At 36.5% G+C, this 26,519-nt stretch overlaps 1 protein-coding gene across 1 annotated transcript in view; it reads right to left on the bottom strand.

The window, feature by feature from the left end:
• INPP4B (inositol polyphosphate-4-phosphatase type II B) overlaps positions 1–26,519 on the bottom strand; it is a 797,369-nt gene that overhangs the window by 29,670 nt on the left and 741,180 nt on the right. The window contains 1 exon segment of the mRNA XM_030313011.1: positions 23,786–23,940. Within this exon segment, the coding sequence (XP_030168871.1) occupies positions 23,786–23,940 (155 nt within the window).

The following is a 26,519-nucleotide window of genomic DNA, read 5'->3' as shown; positions in this document are numbered from 1 at the left end:
GATTCCCAAGAAGCACCTAGAAAAGGATTCAAACTCTTCTTGTCATTTATAGTGAAACGCGTGACTCTGAGGTAGAGATGGACTTGGGACTTTACATACAGAAGAGGCCATGGGAAATACACTGTCAACTCCAAATTCATAAAGTATGGCAGGTCTTTGTCAAGCAGGAAATTTATTTTTTTTCTTTCTCTGATTTTTTTAAAGTTTATTTTGAGAGAGACAGACACATCACGAGTGGGGGAGGAGCAGAGAGAGGGACAGAGAGAATCCAGCAGGCTCTGCCCTGACCTCAGAGCCTGATGCAGGGATTGAACCCACAAATCTGTGAAATCATGACCTGAGTCAAAACCAAGAGTTGCATGCTTAACCAACTGAGCCACTCAGGTGCCACCTTTCTCTGATTCTTATAAATGCTTTAAGGCTAGATGAGATAATGCCCATTAAATTCTTTACAAGAGTACAAAAAGGGAATTACATTGGTATTCAAGTTAACCAAAAGGACCATATTACACATTATATTCTGGGTCATCAGGATTAGTAATCATAAAGCAGTCATGTTAAATCATAAGTTTTAGAAATAGTATTTGTTCAATGTTGTGTAAGTCTTATTTAATTTTCTACAAATGTTTCTTTATACTCAAAGTTTTGTTCTATGGGAAGTAATATGAATCCTTCAACAAAAACAACAACAAAGCAATTAGTATATGAATAGTTTATGAATTGGAAATGCTTCTTCTTAAATTAGAGACACTTAAACTACAAACACTGCTACTGTAAGTAAACTTGACCTAAAAAAATCAGCCTACAGAAGATAAAATGTTAATTTTTTTAATGCTTATTATTTTTGAGAGAGAGAGAGAGAGCGAGCAAGCAGAGGAGGGGCAGAGAGAGAGAGGAGACACAGAATCAGAAGCAGGCTCCAGGTTCTGAGCTGCCAGCACAGAGCCTGATGCGGGGCTAGAACTCACAGACTGTGAGATAACGACCTGAGCCAAAATCGACAGCTTACCCAACTGAGCCACCCAGGCACCCCAGAGAAGACAAAATGTTAAATGGTATCTCTCTTTTCCAAAATGCCAAACTTACAAAGAAACCTTTGATTAGGAAATGAGATGAAATGGTTTTATGGCATAGAGACTACATAAACAGAAGCAGATGATGCTACCTATAAAAATTTAATCTCACTAAAGAAGTAAGTCATAGAAAGACGAAGAAAGTCAGTGTCAAGGACTTCTGATTCCCAGGACAACCTAAAGCTTCAGGTCCCAGAAAGAGGCTACTATTGGATGTTTTGGTTAGTAGCAAAGTGCCAAAAATGACTGGAAGCCACTAAGCCTAAAGACATACAAACATTTTATAAGGAAGTGAAGAGCATCAAGTTCTAAACTGGCCAATCTAAATCTGCAGAAGTTTGGTAATGTTAATATATTATGCCTGTGGTTGTAACAGGATACACTGATGAAGGTGGAAGTTATGTAATCTTCTCTGGAAGTCTGAGCAATACTAGTGACAAAAGGAAATTAAAGAAACAAGTCAACTTTGAGCTGTATTTTGCAATTGAAATACCCCTTTTGTCCTGTCCTACTTACTCAGGAACCCTGAGGGCTATGATCACAAAATTTTCTCACCTCTCACTTGTCAACCACCCAAATGATGGAGAAGTGAAAAACAGTAAGGAGACAAATTCTTCTCTTAAAGTTTATTATGTTCTGTGATGTCAGGGTACCCATATTCCAGACTGACAGGCACCATGGAAATAACTAATTACAGATGGAAACCTATAAATACATCATCACATAACAAACCAACAATTAGGAAACATAGCACATTTCACAGGAACTTTGATGATAAAAATGTTCCATTTTAATATGAGGATGTTAAAAACCAATTGTAAGTTCTTTCTAGCTGCACTATTTTTTTTTTAATCTGTTTACCTCATTCTAAAGTTACAGAAAATTAACTTATGGTCAAATTCTTCATTGGGTGCCACTTACACAATCTTTATTATTCTTCTTCTCCAATGTTGGTTAGTGATTGAAGGTGAGAACAGAAGCAAAGTTTCTTTCACTGGCTGGATTTATCTATTTCCGCTTAAGATTCAAAAATGGTTAAAGTCTCAGTAGCCAACGCAGAAGTTAAAGACAACTTGATGGGTGCAATCCCAGTGTTGGACTTGAAATTAAGAGGTCAGTCTGTACTGACATGAATATTAGTAAAGACTCCTGAGCAAAACCAGAAATAAATTTGCCTGGGTATATAGATTATGGAAATTCTTACATAGCCACAGGCAAGAGAAATGAAAGTATAAAATCCGGAACTGATAACATTCCATTATCAATGCATATATTATACCAAAATTTGCTTTCTTCTTCCCCAAAACTTTCTGCAAATCCATTTCCTCTTTGTGCAGTGCTCTTTTTGCTTCTTATTGAACATTTCTAGAATCCATAGTGCTTAAGATTTAGTAAGAATTAAAAAAAATTTTTTTTTCAGTCCATTATTCCTTAAGACTCAACTCCAGTGCTACAGGCAAAGTGAGCGTCAGAGGATCTTGGCCTCCTGTGAACACTTAGAGTACTTTCTGGATCTAACCAGATGGCATTCACCACATGCAGCCTGCATTTTATTTATTTGTGTATGTCCTGTCTCTTGTACCAGACTGGAGTTATTTTAGGACAAGGAACATATTTTACGTACCTAATGTGCCTTATACTAAAGAATAGTATATAAAAATACCACTTGAGTCAAGGTCCCACAAGAGAGCCAAGTGTCACTCTTTCTGACAAGGATCCTGCACTTGGGCCACGACCATGCTAGTTACTCAATAGATAAATGCCTTTGATTAAAATTGATTGTGCCTTAGCCTTAGTAAATACCAGAAGCTCATTAGCACAACAGAGAGATTTAGAGTAATAGTTATTTGTATACCAATTTGATTTTCTAATCAGTTTATACTATCAAAAAGACTTGAAAATTAGGACTAATTCTGAGTTTTGGCCTCACTCAAATAAAAACAATCCCTCATTTTCACAAATGATTTTAAAATGAACATCACTATATCACTGGGCTATTATTTCTCAGATTGTGCCTTTTCCTCTTTTTTCCCTTTTGAGCATCTCTAAGGAAGCTATTTTAGATCCAATCTGTTCTTTGTTCCAACAGCATATAATGGAACAAAAGGCTAGATATTCTCCAGTTCAATATTATGTTGAAAGCACTGTAGAATTCATATACTATTCTTGCTTAACAATTATGATGAAATACTCAAGATAAGAAAGGTTTGAGATTAAAAAAAATAAAACAAAACCCTAAAATAAAATTCTATTTTGCAGAAGTATATTTTAATATCACTGAACCACTTTAATCCCATATTAAAACCAGTGGGGAAGGCTCTTGGACAAAACCAACTTATGATATCTGTTGTAAGATATCTGGTTCTAACACAGCTTTCTCTCATTCTAGGAATAAAGGGTAGAGGTTCATTCGGGTTAAGTAGTAATGGTGTTTATGAGTCTTAGGAGGAGGTCAACTAAAATTGAAACCAATGGGAGAGATTAGGTTTTTGATTGCGTCACAGATTGTGAGCCCAAATACACAGTCTTGCCTGCCTCAGTCTGATGAAACCAGTTACAAAGGAGAAAAATGCAGACAGGTTAGAATCACCCAGGAAACCAATGTGTTTGTGGAGGGATAAGGGCTCCTAAATCTGGATACTTATAAAAGTCACTTCTCTACTTTTCTTAACGTCATGGTTTTCTCAGAGAGCATAACTTGATAAAGTGATCCACTTTTAATATTTATTGCCATTATATCCCAATCTTAAGCCTCTAGCAAAACATGCTGAAATTTTTAGAGTACCTAATAGTTTAATAGTCTCTTGTGGGTGGAATGTGTTTTTTTCTTTTTTACCTGCCCCATAATAATACCAACTTAAGGTCACCTTCTCTTAGCAGTCCTAACAGTGCCCCACAATCCCTCCAATACCCTCTGACAATTAACTACTCCCTTAGCTTGGTTTCCAAAAGCAGTTTATACATAATATCATAAAAAACTTAACCTGTTATTATTTATTTGTATGTGATTTTCTCCTAATAGGTTTTGAGCTTCTCCAGGACCAGAAATATATCATATTCATATATGTATCTTCAATATGAAGCATGATTCTTGGTAAATAATAATCACTCAAACATGCTTCCTTCCTTGATGTAAGAGAATATTCAGAGCCATCTCCTCTTTATGGTGAATGAAATACTTTTTAAAGAAATAATTAATAGGAAAAAAATAAACCAAATAAGAAGAAATAATTAATAGCACTGTGGTCAACCAAGGTCAGCCTATGCAGGCCCATGTTGAAGTAGATCATCATCATTCTATAAACATGCCCTCTATGGGACTTCTGAGGGAGAGATGGCTGCACCCCAACAAAGACATAAAATAGAGTTAGCTCAGGGGTGGAATCTCTTCCTTCAACTTCCCACCCCTGTGCTTCAGACCCTCATGAGGAAAAAGCAGGTGCTGGGTAAGCACAACTGCTCACTGACATCCTTTCTCTTTGACAACAGTGCACTGCTTGTTCAGTGGGGAGACAAAGTGAACTTGAACCAAGTCCAAATGGTCTCTCTCGCCAATTTTCAATCTTGGTCAAGGCTTTATGGTCTGGTTTAGTGTAACAATCAACCACAGATTGGTTCTAGAGTTGCTACATGCTTCGTACGCGTGACTCATTTTTGGTTTTGCACCTTCCATGATTTTTCATTTCAGCAGGCCCGAAGAAAATGCCCCATGGAATACATTTTTAAGATATTCATTTTTTTACTTAGCTATATAAATGTTTGGTTGCAGGGCCCTTAAATAACCTATTAATTTGGTATCATAGGCTAAGAGTATGTTCTATTATAAAATTCAACCTCATTTCTTAAAGCCCAGAAAAGATATGATGTGGCCATCATACTTTCTCTGGGCAATGCTGATAAGGATAAAAATGAATACATTTATATTTCATTACAAAATAACAATTATCTCAATAGAATTGGGAGAAACCTTCCTAGACAGCAGTGTATAAGACAAAGGACTATGTTTTCACTTACTACACAGTGAAACAAAGTTCTTTTATAAGGGTTATGCAATTTATGTATTCAGGAACAAAGAGATTGAAGATAGATAGCTCTAGCTAGCTAGCTAGTGAGTCTAGGCTCTTAGAAGCGTGGACTTGAAATAAGATGGACTGGTTCTACCATTTCCTGGTTGTGAAGATTTGAGCAAGTCATTTAATCTCTCTGTTGCTGTTTCCTCACTACAGGATTAATCTTTAGCATTTAAAATAATGTTTAAGGGAGGAAATATTTGCAAAGTGATTAGAAAAGTTCTTGGTATATAGTAAGCAATTTATAATGGAAAGAAAAAGAAGGAAGAAAGGAAAGAAGGAAAGGAAGGAAGGAAGGAGAGAAGGAAGGAAGAGAGGGATGGAGGGAAGGATGGAGAAAAAGGGAGGGACCTTTTTCTTCTTTTACTTTGTGTTCTTCATGTTACATTTAGAACATAAAGTGCAATTTTGCTTGTGATTATTTATAAAGAGCATCAAAAACAATGCCTTTGAGAGGCAATATCTTTCAGGGAGGGCAGAAGCAGTTGTATCTACTTTTATATCGTAAAGGGATTTAAATGATTAAGCAGAACATGGCAACCATTTTCAAATACTTGCAGGCTGACACAAAGAAAGAGATACTGACTTACTCTATGTTGATCCAAACAGATGAGTGGATTAACAGGGTGAAGTTACAGGGTGACAGATGTCAGCTTAACATGAAGATAAGTTTTATGAAACGTAGAACTGTCCAACCACAGAATGGGTTGATACACCAAGTAACAGACTCCCTGCTACTGGACGTGTGCACATAAAGGTTAGCTGACAATCTGTCAGGGATATTGTACAAGGAATTCCTGCCTTGCTTGGCAGGGTCACTAGGTAATCTCTAAGGTCTTTTTCAAATATTACAGTCCTAAAATACCACTAATATGAAAAGTTACAAGTGCACAGAGATGGAAGGAGTTTGAAAACTGATTTCTAGGAGAATAATGTGAAAGCTTGAAAAGTAACATTTTATTCTGTACCTAAAGCTTGCGGCCCTTCATCAACCCATGAAAATAACGATCAAAGGAATCTGCCTGGTATATTTGGGAGCAGTTGATGTGCCAATTTCCAGGTATTCTTCTTTTCTCAATTTATCTCATTTTAATGAGATACACACTGTTGTTGTTATTATCGTTGTTTTACTTTACATTAAATGTGTTGCTTAATATTAAATTCAGTGGCTGAAACAGTAGTGTATGAAAAACACATCTCTCACAAGTCATAACGATTGGGTCATCTGAATACAGTGCAGTTTAAAAACAAGACCAAATTAGGTCTAAGCAAAATGAACATAAATATAATTTATATATAATTTACTTTGCATATATATGTGTGTGTGTGTGTGTGTGTGTGTGTGTGTATATATATATATGCATACTAATTAGGACTTTGGCTTTCACAGTAAGTCAAAGGGTAGTATTAAAAAAGTTCATTGCAATTCACTTTTCCATTTCAGTTATTTTATTTGGATCATAAGTCTTGCAAGGCTGCAAAATTCATTTTGTGAAAAAAATGTGGCTTTAGACTATTCTCTGAAGTGGTTTTACACTATCTCCTTAAACCTAGAGATCTAACCTTGCTCCAATAATTCTGTATAAATTCTCACTGTTGCTTAGAGAAGCATATCTTCTCTCAGCTCAGACCCGAGAAGGGAATGTCCTCCAGCACGTCTGCTCTTGTCCCCACAGCAGCAGATTCAAGATATAGAATCTTCCATTGAAAAGCCTTCCACATGGGGCGCCTGGGTGGCGCAGTCGGTTAAGCGTCCGACTTCAGCCAGGTCACGATCTCGCGGTCCGTGAGTTCGAGCCCCGCGTCAGGCTCTGGGCTGATGGCTCAGAGCCTGGAGCCTGTTTCCGATTCTGTGTCTCCCTCTCTCTCTGCCCCTCCCCCGTTCATGCTCTGTCTCTCTCTGTCGCAAAAATAAATAAACGTTGGAAAAAAAAAAAAAAGCCTTCCACAAAACTCAACTACCTGAAGAGCTAGCTTTAACTTAAGAGCAATATCTACATTAAAAAATAATTACTTTATTAGGCATATATTCATTAACATAAGACCTTGTGAGGTGTTGGGCCAGAAGATATCTAACTTCCCTTCCAACACTGATTTCACAGAAAAAAAATGTATTTATAGACTTCTTTTATGACAGAAATGAAAAAATCAATATTAACCACACATGTTCAGACTCTTCAATAAAATTTTTATCTTAAGTTGAAATATATATTTTGCCTTTAGGTATCTTGTCATCAATGGAGATGAAAGGCCACAGGATGATAATGCTGCAAAATATTTCTTTATATGTGAATAAAGAGTACTGCTTCAACAGTAATTTACTATTTCTTTACTCGCAGAGCCAGGACAAGAATATCAGATTACCTAGCCTTTTTCATGGAGGAGAAATAAACATCTATGGGGAGTGCAGACTATCTTCCTTGTAACAACTTCTCTTTTAGCTGCTGGGGAAAATATTCAGTTTAGATGATCTGCAGAAGCAGAAGGCTTCCCTCTACAAGGGGGAGAGAACCCTGCCTGCCTGGAAGGCCCTCACCATCCACAGTGGTCAAGGGGTCCCAGCCATGAGAGTTAGAAATGAAAGCTGATGCATGCCTTTACTTCGTCAACCCCCTTACAAATTAGAAAGCTGCTTCTTCTCTCCTACCTGTCAAACACATGGGCTCTGATTCTTTCAAGATTCTTTTAGTTTTTTTTTTTTATTGTGATAAAATTAGTTAAATCAAAATTTTGCTTCTATTACTAACCAAACTCCAGAAGGAAATTAGCAGAGTTTAGCAATATATTGGCAAAATGTACTAATTCCAATTTAGCTTGAGATAAGGATATTCAAATGCAATTGCTAACTTCCAAATTAAACTTAAAATTAAAAACATACACATAAATCCATTTTTATTAGCACTAATATGCCAACATCCTCAAATTCTGAAGGCTTTTAAAAATACTTAGTATTTTTCTTTTCTTTTCTTTTTCTTTTTAAATATTTATTTATTTTTGAGAGAGGGAGGCACAGAATCCGAAGCAGGCTCCAGGCTCTAAGCTGTCAGCACAGAACAGAGCCCGACATGGGGCTTGAACTCACAAACCATGACATCATGACCTGAGCTGAAGTCAGACACTTAACCGACTGAGCCACCCAGGTGCCCCTAAAAATACTTAGTATTTTTCATTTTCCTTTCATTCCCTGCATTCACATGAAGACAGTACATCCTTCGTTTGTTCCTCAAGGGATGTGGGCAAAGGTGGCAAAATAAACATTCACACATTTATGACAAAACTAAATAAAGCAGACTGCAAAGGAACATGACTCTCTTTTACTTGGCATGAACAGAAATGGGAAACTGTTTCTATTGTCCATTATTACCTCAAACCATAACCTCAGTAATATAAAGTTTAAATTTATAACAGAACTTTAAAGATTTCATTTTGGAGAAATTATAATTGACTACATAAATATCAAACTGTATTGTTTGCTCAAAATAGATTTATTTAATCCCCAAATAAAGCACCATTATTTAGAATTAATTTTCAATTATGTACAGTATCTCCAGTCTGTTCAGGAACCACACAGTTCACTTGGAAATTTTAGCTTATTAACATCCACAATAAAGTTGTATTTATGAAGTCCAACCACAGAGGAAAAAAAAAAAGATTAAACTCAGCAAACGTTTGCTGGAGTTTGGGCTTTCAGAGGCTGTTAAGCATGCATTTCTCCTGTGGTCAAGCTGAACCCACAACAGCACTGTTCAACTGCTTCTGGTGCCTTCTGGCATTATGACCATGTAATATTTAATCATACATACCTTTCATAGATGCACGTGAAATTTTGTTATCTTATTGGAAAATGATTTTTATTTTTTTTTGTGACTAGAGAGAAAGAAATATATCAATTTCAAGAGCAGCTGCTATAAAATCAGTTCATTCTTGTGAAGAGGCAGGCATTTCCCTCTTCTTTTCTGGCAAAAATAATATCTCTTGACAGGTCTAATATGCCTTTTTCTCACTTTTGTTCTAGTGTTTCCAAGAGGAAAAAAAGTCTTTATCATAAAATCAAATAAAACTGTGTTATAAACATTCCATATCTGAATTCATGTTATAAAATTAAATTATGGAACAGAAACTGAACAAAGGATGATATCTATTGTATTCCTATTTTCCAGTGCAAAAGAGCAGTCAAGGTGATTTGCAAACTCTGAAGCATATAAAAATATAATGATATTATTTTCTCAAATAGTTGAGAGGACAGACATCACTTTGAAAACACATAAATTCAGATGTAAAAGACTGGATTTTTTTTTCAGTTTGAAAAAACTGTAAATCAGTATTATTCAACTTGATTTGACAAGTGTTAAAAATAGATTTAGGAAGTCTTTAGCTTAGGATAGAGAGAATGTTTTATGTGGTTTTATTCTTAAGTATTTAAATCCTGCCTTGTTTTAAAAAGAATTCAAGGCAGTTTAAATGAATACATAAAATTCAGAAAGATATCAAGAATGAAAAGTGGGAAAGAAATAGTAAATGCAAGAGTATGTCATAAAAATAAATTAGGAATGAGGTCACTGTATTTTTTAAAAAGACCCATTAAAGAATGCTATCCATTTGTAGTAGAGGGAGCACAAAATTGGCCATGAGGTTTTTAGAAGTCTCTAAAAAAGGAAAATCATAGGGGCACTTGGGTGGCTCAGTCGATTAAGCCTCTCTGACTCTTGATTTTGGCTCAGGTTATGATCTCACAGTTTGTGGGTTCAAGCTGTAAATCAGCTGACAGCACAGAGCCTGCTTGGGATTCTCTCTCTCTGTCCCTTCCCTGCTCGTGTGCTCTCTCTCTCTCTCTCAAAAAATAAGTAACAGTCGGTTAAGCGGCCGAGTTTGACTCAGGTCATGATCTCGCGGTCTATGAGTTCGAGCCCCGTGTTGGGCTCTGTGCTGACAGCTCAGAGCCTGGAGCCTGTTTCAGATTCTGTGTCTCCCTCTTTCTGACCCTCCCCTGTTCATGCTCTGTCTCTCTCTGTCTCAAAAATAAATAAAACGTTAAAAAAAAAAAAACAGTGTTATAAAAAATAAATAAATAAACTTAAAAAAAAAGAAAATCACAAAATTAAAACTCACAGGCACACACACAATCACATTCAGCTACCCCACCTGCACACACGAACACACACACACCATACTTGAATTGTTCTGGAGAATCATAAAGAAGCCTAATGTTAATGCTGTAGAAAAAATATTCATGGAGAGGGAAATTTACGAGGAAATTTGGAAAATGTCTGCAACATAAATGAACCTTGAAACAGTATGCTAAGTAAAAGAAGTGATTCACTTGGGGTGCCTGGACAGCTCAGTCAGGTAAGCCTCTGACTTCAGCTCAGGTCCTGACCTCGAGGTTCACAGTCCCTGCCCTGCATTGGGCTCTGCACCGGTGGTACAGAGCCTGCTTGGGATTCTCTCTCTCCCTCTCTCTCTCTCTCTCTCTCTCTGCCCCTTCCCCACTTGTACTCTCTCTCAAAAGAAACAAATAAACTTAAAAAAAGACCACACATTGTATGATTCTATTTATATGAAATGTCCAGAATAGGCAAAAGTGATGAACACGTTCTAAAATTAGATTGTGACGATAATTGTAAAACTTTGTGAATATACCAAAATCTATGAATTGTACTTTTTAGATAAAATTTTTTTCTTTTTAGACTTTAGATAAACAAAAATAAATTTTTGGTACCAATAGTGTCTCAAATATTTTATGAGCATTCTTTTTTTCTTTAAGTATAGTTGAAACACAATGTTACATAAGTTTCAGGTGTTCGACACAGTGATTCCACAACTGTATACTTTATGCTATGCTCACAAGTGTAGCTGTTATCTGCCGCCATACAACGTTATTACAATATCATTGACTGTATTCCCTATGCTGTGCCTTTTATCCCTATGAGTAATTCATTCTATACTTCTCACTCCCCTTCACCCTGAAATGGATGAATTACATGGTATGGTATGGTATGGTAGGTGTATGTGGATTTTATATCTCAGTAAAACTGTTAACAGTGTAATCCTATCCTTACGCTAGACCAAGGATTATGAAACCTAGGTGTGCATCACAGTCATCTGGAGAGTTTGTCAAAGCACTGATTGCCGGGACCCAATCCTACAGTTTCTGGTTCAGCAGGTCTGGGGTGAGGCCTAAGAATCTGCATTTATGTCAAGTTTTTGGGGGATGCTGATGCTGGCCTGGAGACCACTCTTTGAGAATCAATGCATAGACAATATGAGTAATTGAACGGGCTGGGTCTTTTACTTTCTTCAGTATGGTTTGAGAAATCAAACCGCTGCACAGTTCAGTAAAACTAATTTGATGAGATACTGTTATGACAAAGAAGGTGGTAGCAATAAGAAAAGTAATGGTGACAATCGCCACATCAGTAACAGCCATAGCAACATTTAATTTTTACTGGTCCTTACTATGCAACAAGTACTCTGTTAAGTGCTTCCATGATCATTATTTAACGTAATCCACACAATAGCCCTATGAGATGAATATGTTGGTGAGATCAACACCATAAGTTAAACTTTACCAAGTACTTATATGATATTCTTGTTACCAATTTTTTCATATACCCATTTCTTTCACTTTACATAGCAAGATCCCAAGGGCTCCTAGAATTTCATTCTCACTGCCAAGAAGTGGAGAACCAGGCCATCTTTCCACAGAGTCTTTCCTTTTAATCACTGAACTATACTCATTTCTCTCCACCGAGCTGGCTTAATTCTTAGATTTTTAGAGGTCTCAGAGCAATGACTCTGCCAGAACAATGCTGTGATACTTGAGAAATATCACATGTGATTTTTTACTATTAATAAACTACCAATTTTCCAAATGATATGCCTTATAAATTACACTCTCGACCCCTGTAATGATGTCATTCACACTCCTATGAACCCTGATAGACTCAATGAATGGGAAAGAATGGGGTGTAATTGTGCATAATATATCTTTGCTCATAGGACTTGAGACCATTATCCTCGGCATAAATGCATTATGCTGGGGATTTGAACTTCTCTGTCATCTGATCTTCTGAAAAGAATAAAAGTTGGAAGTATTTTGACTGCTTTTCCATAAACACTATTGACTCCCAATTTAGCTTTTATGAGACAGTGGCCAATGAAGACTTTCAGTTTGTTCTCCTGGGGCAGAGACTGGAGCATTACAAGTAAAATTCAGGTGACAAGGAGGGTTGAAACCTTTCTATGACAGTGTTTACCCAAGTAGACTGAACACTCTGATTAAGGCTAGAGTTTTTACATGGTACACCGATGATGTATTGATTTTAACAGTTTTGGATTTATTTTCATGGGCAGTAGGACAAACATAATAGGTACATCAAGTGCATGAATTCGTGAATGTCATTCCTTAGGACAAGGTTGAAATAAATTATCGTTCGTGTCACACTTCTGGAAAGAGATTATTAGGTTGTTTAATGAAAAAGATTTGGGAAGTGTTATTGTATGGGAACTAAATGCTCTAACAAACCTGTCAACTTTAAAAGCAAGCAAGATCTGAGATAGAACTATGATATTTGTTTCACATCCCCGTGTTTAATTCTGAGTTGTTTCTCTCTTTGAACGTGGTGTTTGGGTCCAGCAATATGTGGCTGCGTCCACTCACTTCCTTTATTCTTGCATCCTCCCAGGAGCAGAAACAGACTATCTAGATTTTGGCAAAACTGCTTTCCACACGTTCAGGCCTGGGCCACATGCATCTCTGGCTTTTTTAAGGAAACAAGCCCTTTCTAGGACTAGTTCCTGCTACACCTAACTTTCCAAGTGCAAAGGTATCACTCACCTCCCTAATTGCCTGTGTGTGTGTGTGTGTGTGTGTGTACACATGTGTCTCAGCTGGAAGTCTCCATCCCGTTTCTAAAACGGAGTACTAAAAAGTCTCATACCATAGACTCCTGTCAAAACACTGCACTTCTCTCTCCAAACCCAAGAGACCTTTCTCATCTACTCTTCTGTGCTTTCATTTTTTTTTTGTAAAAATAAAACAAATAAAAATATTCTTAAACACTGTCACTCCTGAGACTCTCTTATCTAGAACTTTACTTAAATGCAATAACTCAGCAGTTTATAATGCTAGATCCCTTTCTTGGCTGGCATTAAATGCAAACACCCAATATATGAAACATATATTAAAGATGAGATGTTGGAAGTGGAAATGCAAATGGCCATCAATGTTCAGTGTTCAATATGACTTATTACAGAAAAATATAAATTAAATCAAGATATCACTTTTCACCCATCATATTGCTAAAAAAAACTCTTACAGTGCAAATATTTGGGCATGTGGAAAATGGGAACATATGTGCATGGATTGAGGGATATAAATAGTATAGCTATTTAAAAAAAATTTTTTTAACGTTTATTTATTTTTGAGACAGAGAGAGACAGAGCATGAACAGGGGAGGGGCAGAGAGAGAGGGAGACACAGAATCTGAAATGGGCACCAGGCTCTGAGCTGTCAGCACAGAGCCCGACGTGGGGCTTGAACTCACAGACCGTGAGATCATGACCTGAGCCGAAGTCAGATGCTTAACCGACTGAGCCACCCAGGCGCCCCTAAGTATCGCTATTTTTAAGAGCAATCTGGTAGCATCCAGTAATATTGAAAATATAAATACCTTACCACCTATTTCACTTTTATGTTCATTACACTGTGAAAATTCTCATACTTGTATTCATGGACATACTCATGAGTATTTTTGCTGCACTATTGTTTAATAGCATAATATCAGAAACAACCTAAAATTTGATAGGGAAATAGATAAATTGTGATCTATAATATAAGGGAATACTATACAGCTATTAAAGGAGAGGACTAGATCTTATATATGAATATAGATCTTTTTTTTTTATTTTTAAATTTTTAAAAAAAAATTTTTTTTTTCAACGTTTATTTATTTTGGGACAGAGAGAGACAGAGCATGAACGGGGGAGGGGCAGAGAGAGGGAGACACAGAATCGGAAACAGGCTCCAGGCTCTGAGCCATCAGCCCAGAGCCCGACGCGGGGCTCGAACTCACGGACCGCGAGATCGTGACCTGGCTGAAGTCGGACGCTTAACCGACTGCGCCACCCAGGCGCCCCATGAATATAGATCTTAAAAAAAAAACCAAAACATGATACCAGCTGAAGAAAATAAGTTGTTGGATGTGATACACATGATACCATTTATGTAAATAAAACATTTAACAAAGGTGATGATTAACAAACAGTGCCCTTAGCCTTACCCACTGATATTCCCAGTCAAGAACTCCCAATTCCTCCTTGCTGCTTACCTAAATTGTACTCATCCTCAAGATACAGTTCAAACCCTACCTTCCCCAGGGCCACCCCAGCCCACAGTGATTCTTTTCCCCTCTGATCCACTCTGGTAATAACAGTTTTAGGTATGTGACCTGAACTACCTCATACTATCCTTGTGGGCATTAATAGAAGTTCCTCATATAGAATGCTTACTATAATTCTTAGTACATAGCAAGAAGAACTCATGGACTACTAGATGCTATTATTATTACAGATGCATTTTGCCATTTATTTAGCATGGTACTCTGCCATAGTAGATATTCAATAAATGTTTACTTTTGACTCTAAATATGATGATTGCATAGTTCTGTGAATAATATATTTGCCCAGGCCATCTCCTGGGATGGGGTTCTTGGCTTGTTATTTACCAGATATCCTAAATCGTTAATAAAGTGTGTGGGCGTTCAAAGTTGGATAATGCACGAATTCTACTGCCTGAGCACCCAGGCACTGCCAACCGGGGCCACAGGTCATCACGAGCTCTCTGTTCCAGGCTCAGTTGTTCCCAGATTCCCTGGATGCCATCGGCAGGGTTCTCACCAGATTTTCAAACCATGTAGCCCATAGTCACTGAGAGAGAGTTTAAGCCTTTTAGCAACCAAGTATTAATCTTGGGATTTTCTTCTAAGACCTTGAAGATCAGGGAAATTCCTCAATTTCAGGAATATCTGAAGAGGCATGGAGGAGAAATATGGGCTGGGGAAGAATAGGCAGGGTAGGTTGCAATGGGGAGAGCATGGGAGCAAGCAGAGCACCTAACACCACTGGGCACGGAAACTTTAAATGAGCTATGTCATTTAACACAACCACCACAGGACAGGGGAGGAAACTGAAGCCTGGAGATTAAGTTGTCCATAGATGTACAGACGATGAGTGTTAGGATAAGGATCTAACCCCAGATCCCCTGCCCTAAAACTCATGTTTGTGGCAGAAGTTACATCTATTTTAATTAAATTCATTTATATGTGTGTTTTCCATTAAATGAAATTAAAAAAACATATATTCCATAACTTGTATTTCTAGGCCCTCAGGTAATATTACAAGAGCAAATGTGTGTGCAAAGCTGGTAACTGCTCTGGATGACAAGCACAGGGTCTCATCCACTGCTAGTAGAAAACAAATCTAATACCAAAACAATTAGGAAGAAAAATAGACCTCAAATCACAAGTTTTTTAGTTAACAAATAATATGATTTGCAACAAATGCATGAAGATTACCTAAAATCAGCACACATGCTTTGTTCAGGAAGTTGAAAGATTTTCGACAGATAATTCTTCCAATTTTTCCAATGAGTTCAGTTTTCTTTTGATGGTTCATCTGTGGATATCTTGTTAAAAGATGCTTGCTCCAACAAGATTTTTTTAAAAAGTGCATTCTTTGCACTCTCTTTCACCTTATGGGTAAATTGAAGCAAAAACATCCATATGGGTCAGTTTCACATAACTATTACAACCCTAAGATGAAGGTGACTCCATCTGGGCTTATTGCTGTCATTCATCACAGATACGGACTGAAGTAAGGCAGCAATACAGTACTGAAGTTCTCAAGGGAAGAGATAATGCTTAGTGGTAATGGAAAAACTGTTCCTGCTTATGCTGTTCTACACAACACATCCCTTTCGAGTAGTCAGGATATAACAGAAAGCTTCCATTGCCTCTGTCTATAATGCTTATTATTCACTTCAATATTTGAACTAGATAATATGAAATGTAGCACCTTTTCTCTGACTTGTACAATCAAACAAAAGTAAGATGAAAGAAAAAACAAGACTAACAAAGAAAAAAATAAAGTTTTCTATCTTAACACAAACGAACTACATGACTCAAAAGTAAATCTCACAGAAGAACGCAGAACATGAGAAAAACATTTACTGACATCAATTGGTTAAGGATCACTTGTTTATAAGCAGAAAATTTGACAAGTTGTGAAATAGAAATAGCATAAATTTCAGGTGCAACATGTTGAAAATAGGACATTCAACAAGATATTAAAACTCAATGTGGCTGATGGGCCTTTAGTCCTCTCTTATGAATTATTATTTACTAAACTTGAATGATGAAAGCCCTGTATCTAAAGGGTGACAAATAGGTTGTATGCTGAAAAAGCCCTGATTAATCTTACTAATGGGTATCAACTATCTTAATTTTAAGGAGCCACTATAGAATGACAGATTGCAGAGGAATGTACCATAGGAAAATAAAAGTTACAGACAACTGAGCAATATGGTGTCACATTTTCACCTTGTATATACACATCATCCCTGGGTTCCTGTTAAGGGAAATAAGATTGCACTGGTATTTTCATTTAATTTACTTTTTAGTGGGTATTAAATTTCCCAACACAATCATTTTTTGATAGAGCATGACATTTTATAATCTAGTCAAATTTTGTATTTAAAACCCATTCCTATTGTCTATTAATGAATATAAACTCAAAGTCTCTGCTAAAAATTCTTTCTGTAAATGCACTGGGACAAAGGGATCTTAGCATCATGGAGATTCCATAACCAAAACTGAGTGCTGATATTGCATTATCCCTTTCTATAAAAAAAAAAAAAAAGTCTGCCAATTACGCAGCCACCATTTTGTAACTTTCCACTAACATGATCAAGGGAGAATTTGTCAATACACTACACTTCAAAACTCAAAGAAAGGATAACAAATACTCAGTGAAGAATGGGCATAAGACATGAACAGTTTTTCCAAAGAAGACATCTAGATGGCTAACAGACACTTGAAAAGATGCTCAACATCCCTTATCATCAGGGAAATACAATCAAACCACAATGAGATGCCACCTCACACCTGTAAGAATGGTTAAATAAACAATTGAGGAAACACAGATTTTGGTGAGGGTGTGGAGAAAGTGGAACTCTCTTTTGCACTGCTGGCAGGAATGCAAACTGGTATTGCTACTCTGGAAAACAGTATGGAGGTTCCTCAAAAAATTAAAAATAGAATTACCCTACAACCCAGTAATTTCACTACTAGGTATTTATCCAAAGGATACAAAAATGCTGATTCAAGGGCACAAGTATCCCGATGTTTATGGCAGCACCATCAACAGTAGCCAATTATGGAAAGAGCCCAAATGTCCTTTGGCTGATGAATGAATAAAGAAGATGTGGTACACACACACATACACACAACACACACACCACACTCAGAGAATATTACTCGGCAATCAGAAAGCTTGAATCTTGCCATCTGTAACAACGTGGATGGAACTACAATGTACTATGGTAAGCAAAATAAGTCGCAGAAAGATATTATATCATATGATTTCACTCATATGTGGAATTTAAGAAACAAAATAGATAACATAGAAGAAGGGATTGGAAAAAGAAGATAAAGAGGAGGGCAAACTATAAGAGACTTAAATACAGAGAACAACTGAGGGTTGCTGGAGGGGTGTTGTTGGGGGGTGGGCTAAATGGGTGATGGGCATTAAGGAGGGCACTTGTTGGGATGAGCACTGGGTGTTATAATGTAAGTGATCAGTAAGTTCTACTCCTGAAACCATATTACACTACATTTAACAATTTAGATTTAAATAAAATTAAAAAATGAGAGATATATCAGGCTAATAGTCTTACCACAAAGCCACTAAAATAATTACTGCAATGTGGCGGTTTAAATGAGATTGACTTCAGTCAAGTGGTTCTCCACCTAGTCCTCCATCCCAGAAGCTAGTTTGTAGAAGGACTCCTGCCATTCAGCCCCCAAACCCCAGGGTTTCTTTTCTTTTTCTTTTTTCTTTCTTCTTCTTTCTTTCTTTTTCTTTCTTTTCTTTTCTTTTCTTTTTTTTTCTTTCTTCTTCTCTTCCTTATCTTTTCTTTTTTTTTTTTTCTTCTCTTTCTTTCTTTTTCTATTTAAAATGTTTATTTATTTTGAGAGAGAGAGACAGAGAGACACAGAGACACAGAGAGAGACAGAGAGACAGACAGAGAGAGAGAGAGAGAGAGAGAGAGGCAGAGTGTGAAGGATACAGAGTATCCCAAGCAGGTTCTGTGCTGTCAGCACACAGGCCAACACGGGGATCTAACCCACAAACCAAACCACAAGATCATGACCTGAGTCAAAATCAAGAGTCAGATGCTTAACTGACTAGGCCACGCAGGTGCCCCAAACCCAGGGTTTCTAATGAGGGTTGAGAATCATTGTTTTTGTCTTGCAATATAGGCAATTACTAAGAGTTCTTTACAGAGCCAGATCTTCCCAGATACTCTGCTAACTTTCTATTCTGAAGAAGCCCTTTTGCTATTTCAGCCAAGCAGATTATAACCAAAGGCACGTATCAGTAATGTGCACCTGTGAGTAATATTGGCTATGTAGGAAGAGAGTGAAATTTTTGAAAATAGTACAAAGGAAGGATTCAGGATATGCATGGATAGTTTTTTTTTTTTTTTTTTTTTTTGAATCATAACCTCTCCAAACCTTTCAATTTCATCTTTTGGAACTTTTGCTTGTAAATATGTCATAACTGAGTGATAATTTCATTCTAATTATCTAATCTAATTATCTAATTCTAAATCTATCTAATTCTAAATGCCTATATGTGTGCAAAACTTCCTAACATATATATATATACATACATACATATATATATGTATGTATGTATGTATATATATGTATATATATGACCTGAACATTTTAGAAACCTGTGTTATCCATCCATCCATCCATCCATTGAATATTTGTTGAGAACCTAATATCATTAGGCATTGTTCTAGATCCTGGAAGGCTGCAATGGACAAAGGAAAATAAAAATACCTCCTCTCACGGAGCCTATGCCGGTGAGTAAGTTTCTGATTAAGCAGCCCAATGAAGCTTTATTTATTTCTCTTTATCTATGACATTTTGTTTATTCATAAATAATCTGAACAGAGAGAAGCACAATACAATTGAAAAATTTAATAGAGATAAGGAAAAAGTAAAACTAAAAAATGGCAATATTATAACCTCGATGAACTTAAAAAAAATCCAGAGTAAATAGCCTGAAAGGTAGTTAGAATAATTCAAAGGTAACCTGTAATTAATGTTAAATAAATTAAAAAAACAATATTTTCAAAAGCATAAAAATCAAACTCCTTTAAAACACTGATTTATTTAAATCCAAGATTGTGTCCCAGAATATCAGTAAAGTTCTTGAAAATTTAGATTCCTGAATCCACCTCAGATTTCCCAATTATAAACCAATAGGGTCCAAACATAAGTAATATTTAAAAACTCCAGAAACAGTTTGAGATGCATTTTAAAGCCACTGTCTGAGGGTGGGATTTCCTAGATGGCGGACCAAGGAGTTCTGAAAATCCTCTTTCTTCCAAAAAACTATGACAATGGAAAATACTAGGAAATGGAAAGTCAAAAACACCCATTTCAGGACCCTGGTAATCAACTGAAGTCAAGCAACAAGCTGAGAACTGGTTCTTCCTGGAAAACTGCTGACAGGGGGTAAGAAGAGAGGAAGTGTGTGGCCTTCCTGCCTGGCACTGCTCCCATCCCTGCCCCTTTCAGCTCAAGTTCTACTAGGGTGAGCTGGCGGAGCACTTGACCGCTCTGGGGGAAATGCCACTCCTGGGAATTATCTGAAACAGCAGTATTCTTGGATGAGGACAGTGGACCTCTTGGCTAGTCTGAGATAGCGGTTCTACTGGGGCCGCTCCCAGAGTAGCCATTAATCTAACCAGGAGATCCTGAAAATGAGAGAGCCATGGAGGGATTTGATAAACTTTCACACATCCTGGCCAACTAGCAGGACCTAACAGGCCTGGTGGAAATAAAAGGGAGAAGGTCCGAAAATGCCTGAACTTTGAATATGTTCACAATCAACAGATACATCAACAGTGTTTGGAAACCTTATTGGATTGAGTTGTCTGAGCACAACTTCTGTCTGGCTTATTATCATTGGCCACCAAACTACAGAGACCCAAGGGCAACCCCAGGAAACAAGGCTTAGATATAAGAGTAAGAACCAAATTACTGTCTTGAATATAATTGAAAACATAATTTTAAAAAAAGACAACAAAGTTGATACATAGTTCTGAAAAACAGAAGGCAACATTATGAATTCCTATTTGGATTGTTCTTCGTTTATTCAACCCGTATTTATATTCATCTTACTCTGGACCAGACACTGTGCTCAATGCCCTTGTACAAAGGTGAACATAGTAGATAAGGTTGAAATTAAACAGTTGATGTTCTAGAACTAGAATTTGCTCTTCAAGGTCTCAGGATTTGAGCAGGTTACTCTAGTCTTCTACACAGTCTGAAATTTATAAAAGCACACATTTTTTATGAGTTATAGGACTTACGTAATACACTTGACCCTTGAACAACAGAGGGGTTGGGGCACTGAACCCCTGCACATTGGAAAATCCATGTATAACTTTTGGGTCCCCTAAAACTTAATTAGCAATAGCCTACTGTTGACAGGAAGCCTTACTGATAACATAAACAGTGATTAACATGTTTTTGTATATTATGTGTACTATATACTGTATTCATACAATAAAGCAGGCTAGAAAAAAGAAAATGCTATTAAGAAAATCATAAGAACATAAAGTACTTATAAAAAATCTGCATATAAGTAGACCCAAGCAGTTCAAACCTGTGTTGTTCAAGGGTCAACTGTATTTTAACTAACAGATTTGAAGGTGCCAAATACATTACCAAATAGTTTTAAGTGATGTTATTTTATTTTATTTGGTACAAAGAGAATAACTTTAAAGTATAACAAGGTCATCTATGTTTGAGTGCTGGCTCTAATATTTTTCTATCTGAAGTTTTTGCCAAAACATTCTAGAGCTCAGTTTCATTATTTATAAAGTAAAGGAGGTTTCACCAGATTTCTAGAGTGACTCTTTGATCTCAAATATATCACTCAAATTCTAAGGGCGTGTAAGAATACACATTAATGTAAAAAAATATTACAAGAAATCTATCCAGGCTTACTGTGATGAATAGTCCACCCGTAATTGGCACGGCATTTGTAAACACATGCACACTTTAAGGTGGCATTTAAAGAACTATTTCCTTAAATAGATAAAACGTTGCATTTGAAACCTTATTTATAAGAATCAGCAGTAGACTTTATTTTAGTAGATGGTATTGGAGTCAAACCTTTTGTCATAATATATTCATAAAGATTATAGGGACCATGGTTGGCTAGATTTTACTGTACCTGGAAGATCAGAATGTTAACATCATGACCCTTGATATTTATTTTTTATTGACATAACAAATATTATACAGTGATCGCTGTATGTCAAACACTGTTCTAATCACTTTACACATACCAATTCATTTAATCCTCAAGAAACTCCTAAGAAGAGCTTATCACATCTGTTTTGTATATGAGGAAACTGAGTCATCAAGAGGTTGACTAACTTGCCTAAGGCATCAGAGGCAGTAAGACATTAACCTTCTCATGACTAGTAAGCGACGTATAGGCTACATTCAAACTTAGGTCACTGGCTCCCAAGCCCCATGCTCTCATTTACTTTGCTATTTTGACAGAACTCATAAACCAATGGGCTTAGATTGTGATACAGAATACCCAAAGAAAGAAATGACGGTAGTTATTAAAGAAAAGAACACCACTTGTTTCCCGTAACACAGGTACACACACACACACACACAAACACACACAAAGCCCTCCAAGCCTCACACAGCCCTCATGTATTCACAAAACCAAATGATAAATTTGACAGATTTGAAATGTATAAAAATATATATATATATATAAATATATATACTGATCCCCCAGAGAAGTGGTGATATGGAAGTTAGGATCTTTAGTGTTTTTAGATTAAATTTTTTATACTTAAGTTTGTTTAGCAAGGCAAGAATCAACCTCATAAATGTTATGTCCTGAGCAAGTATGTGACATATATAATGTTGATTCTGTACAACCTTTATGCAATACCACACTATGTAGTTTTATGGTTTAACATGTATATGACAAATACATCTTTTATTCACCAATTTGAAAGAATTATCTTTATAATTTAAGGGTCCCTTTTTACATCTGCTTTAAAATAAGCAACAATTGCACCTTCCAGAAAATGCCTGTTTGTTGAACCATTGTAGTCCTCTGGTATATCTGGCCAATAACATGTGTTCCTGCTCTCTCCACCTAGTACCTTTGTTCTATCCATAGTGAAAATTTGTATTCTTTTTATGCACATTAGAGGATTTCAGATTCAGATTCTGAATTCTTCCCATTAGTGCTGAGAGATTATTTTTAAAAGAAGTTTTCTATACCAACCAATGTGCTTTAATGGCTCAGATGTTCATGTCAGGCCTCTAAGACATACTCATACATTTGTCAAAAATTATGATAGAACTCCACTGAACAATGAAAATGCCAAGAGACATGAAATGGGGTAACAGAGAGGGCTTCAGAAACCTCTCATTACTGAGGAAAACATGCAGGCACAGGATAAGCTCAGGCAAGCGTCCACATCCCCACTGAAAGGCTGCAGCAGTTAAAAAAAAAGTAGAAGCTAATGATATGCCATAAGAAGCAGGTGTCTCTAGAGCATCACAGGACATTCCTTTCTGGGAACAGAGAGCCTGTGCCATGCTATCGGGTGTGCTTCTGAGTCAGTCTTTGCAGCAAAGAGACAATTTCGCTTAACTTTTTAATTAACGTGTGTCCTTGCTGACAGACATTGTGAATGAGGCACTTTTTCCTTCCCATTATGGCTTAGACTTTAGATTTAATTACTGTGGAAATGAATCAAGAAACATGACTTCAGGCATAGCATTTTAAATGTCGGTAGAGTAACAATATTAATTCTCTATTTTAAAAGTATTGGTGTCATCCCATCTTCCTGATGGATGATGTGAAAATAAATTTTAGGAAGCAGGTGACTGACCTGGAGACCCTACCAGACATTGGGAAGATCACGTGTTAGCTGCAGTTAGGAAAGATTTTGTTTGGATAAAGACTTAGTTTTACTTTGTACATATTCACAATTCCTAATATATAAAGAAATTGTTCTTCAAGTGCTATATATGAAGGGACTAGAGCCCTTTAAAACTTGGATCTAAATGAGCTAATACGCTATTATCAAAATCCATCCACGTTGTATTTTATTGCCTAAAATCAGTAGGGGGAATACTTAACATTATTTTATCTTTCATGCCATGAGCTATGAACCATGGAAATGTGGTGAAGTTACTAAATATTTAGTCCTCTAGTAAAATATGTATTCGGAAAAAAAAACCTAAAACTTTAAAATGACCTTAGAAGAAAGAAAGTTGAAGACATGTGGGATACCTTCTCATACAATCCAGGGCTCGGATAAAGAAGTCCTTGTGCAGCTGGTGCTCATCTCTCAAGATTGAGCACTGTTCAAGAGTCACCGACATGGACGTCCTGTCTTTGGCACTTTTGCAACAGGTGAAACGAATGCCATTTAGTTTGCGACAAATCTGTAACACAGACACATGAACAATTTATCGTTCATTTGTAGATTACTCTAAGGTGTCGGACTCCTCTAAACACTTCTTATCCAAACACACCAAATTTATGTTAATTTATGACAGTCAATTGGTTCAATCTGCCCTAGCGAATGAAAAACATTATCTTTTCATTTCAAAAGCTAGTGGAACAGATTGAATTTATTTAGTTCTTTGTATGTGGTGTGTGACATGTGGGGCTGTGGAAGCCATATGAGATGGTAAATACCCAGCAGAGGCAGCAATGCCCCCTGAGAGGGGGTCTGAACTGTAGTGGATGACAGTAATAATCACAGCTGAGGAGCAACACCTTAATTGTGAAGGGAAAATAAAACTATGTTTCCTGGATCAGATACTTGATTTGAATCCTAAATAGCTAACATCTTCTTAATTTATATTTAAGAAAACTTTGCTAGGTTTGGTTTTATGGTACGAGATTTCAAACATCCACAGGGCACCAGCGCAGCAGAAAAGTGAACCACTAACCACTCATTAATGTAACTAGTAGGAAGAAGGACACCAAAATAGTCACTGTAAATCACTCATCTACTGTACCAGGTACGACGCTAATATATTTCATATAGATTTGCACATGAATAACTGCACATGAACCCTGGAAGAAGATTTAATCATTCTTATTTTACAGATGAAGAAATTGAGGTTTAGCCAGGTTAGGTAACTTGCGCATAACTGAGCAGAACCCGGATGCTAATGTGGGTTTACGTGATGTCAAGGACCAAGCCTTTAATTTCTGTTCTATTCTGTTTCTTTTTGTAAATTCTTTCTTTTGTTATTCCAATGTAAGTCAAGAGAAAAATCTCTCAGCAGCAGTATTCTCTTGTCTATGGTTAGCAGGTGAACCATTCCATTCCTTTCTCTTCCCTGTCTCATGGTAGGGCTCTGATAAGAGATACCAATACTCTACATTAGTGTCAACAATACTAATCAACATGCAATTAAAATAAATCTAATGTGATACAATGAAGTTTTGCTTTATTATCTGACATCAGATAAGGAAGATCAATTTAAGAATATTTTACAGCAGATATCTGCCTTAACAGTTTTCTGCTTTAAGGAAAACATATAATGATACAGCTTATCAAGGATTTTTACCATGTTTTAATTGTGATTTTGATACTTACACTAGGATTTACAAGTCCTTATTAGAACTTTGGTACTTTCTCACCATTTCAAATATAAGCAACTAGAGAAATATGAAAGCATGATTTTACCATAAAATCTTTTTTATCTGTAAAACTGTAATCTTTTCAAATAAAAAAAATATTTCAAAATTTTAAACATAAAACAGCAAAGACTTGACTATATTCATTGCAATGAAATATAGACCCCAATGCCACTTATCTGATATGATTTTTAAAAGAATGAATATTCTTTAAAATGTGTTGCCTCTACTGGGGTGCCTGGGTGGCTCAGTCAATTAAGTGTCTGACTTTGGTTCAGGTCATGATCTCGCGGTTTGTGGGTTTGAGCCCCACGTCGGGCTCTCTGCTGACAGCTCGGAGCCTGGAGCCTGCTTCAGATTCTGTGTCTCCCTTTCTGCACCTCCCACGTTCGCACTCTGTCTCTCTCCCTTTCTCTCTTAAAAATAAATAAACATTAAAACATTGAAAAAGAATTTTTTTAAAAAATGTGTGGCCTCTACTATAGTCAACTAACCTACTAAGGATAGTTGACGTTCTAAATTTAAAATCAAGAGGAGGCAGGGTAAATTAAATCAGAGTGGGCAGGTTGGGTCTTGGTTTCCTTATTTCTATAACTTCTTTGAACTATATGAACTTAATTTAAATGTTTATTTTTTGATATATAGAGAGAGTGAGTGCAGGGGAGGGGCAGAGAGAGGGGGACAGAGGATCAGAGGCCCTGGTAGCACAGAGCTTGATGTGGGGCTGGAACTCCAGAACCATGAGACCATGACCTGAGCTGAAGTCGGACCCTTAACTGACTGAGCACCAAGGTGACCCTGAACTTAATTTAACACACTTGATAGGCATTTGGTCTCTTTAAATTCTCATTTTTTATTGTTTAAAATGTAATCAAGATAAAACCAAATAGCTTTATATGTTTTTTTCTATGAGAATGTAAAATATTAACAGAGCAATATTTAGGTTTTAAAAGAGAAGAAAATGAAATAGAGACAGAAATAAAAGCTTTTTGGAAAATGTCAAAGGGAATTTCCACATTTCTTCATTGTAAAAGTAGTACCCAAGTCTTTGATTTAAAAAGAGGATATTGAAACTGAGGTATCAGCCTAAAGAAATGCTGTAATAATAAAGTCAGTGTTGCTACATAATGCCAAATTTGCACACTGTGGGTTCCCTGTATTTTTCAAGGCAGACAACCATCCATTCAATGATTAAGTTGTGAGTGAGCTATATTTCGTCAATATTTAAGTTTCAAAAAAGAATACCAGGAATGAATGAGATTCATGGGAAAACTTTTAAAAATACATTCAAATGGTATAACAACATGTACTAAGAGAAAACGTACATTTGTGTTTGCACATGTATATCCTTCATTTATCGATTTACATA

Source organism: Lynx canadensis, chromosome B1 (genome assembly GCF_007474595.2).
Source record: "Lynx canadensis isolate LIC74 chromosome B1, mLynCan4.pri.v2, whole genome shotgun sequence".
Classification (NCBI taxonomy): domain Eukaryota; kingdom Metazoa; phylum Chordata; class Mammalia; order Carnivora; family Felidae; genus Lynx; species Lynx canadensis.
Note: the sequence above shows the minus strand (reverse complement) of the source record. Positions and strands in the feature narration are given on the sequence as shown.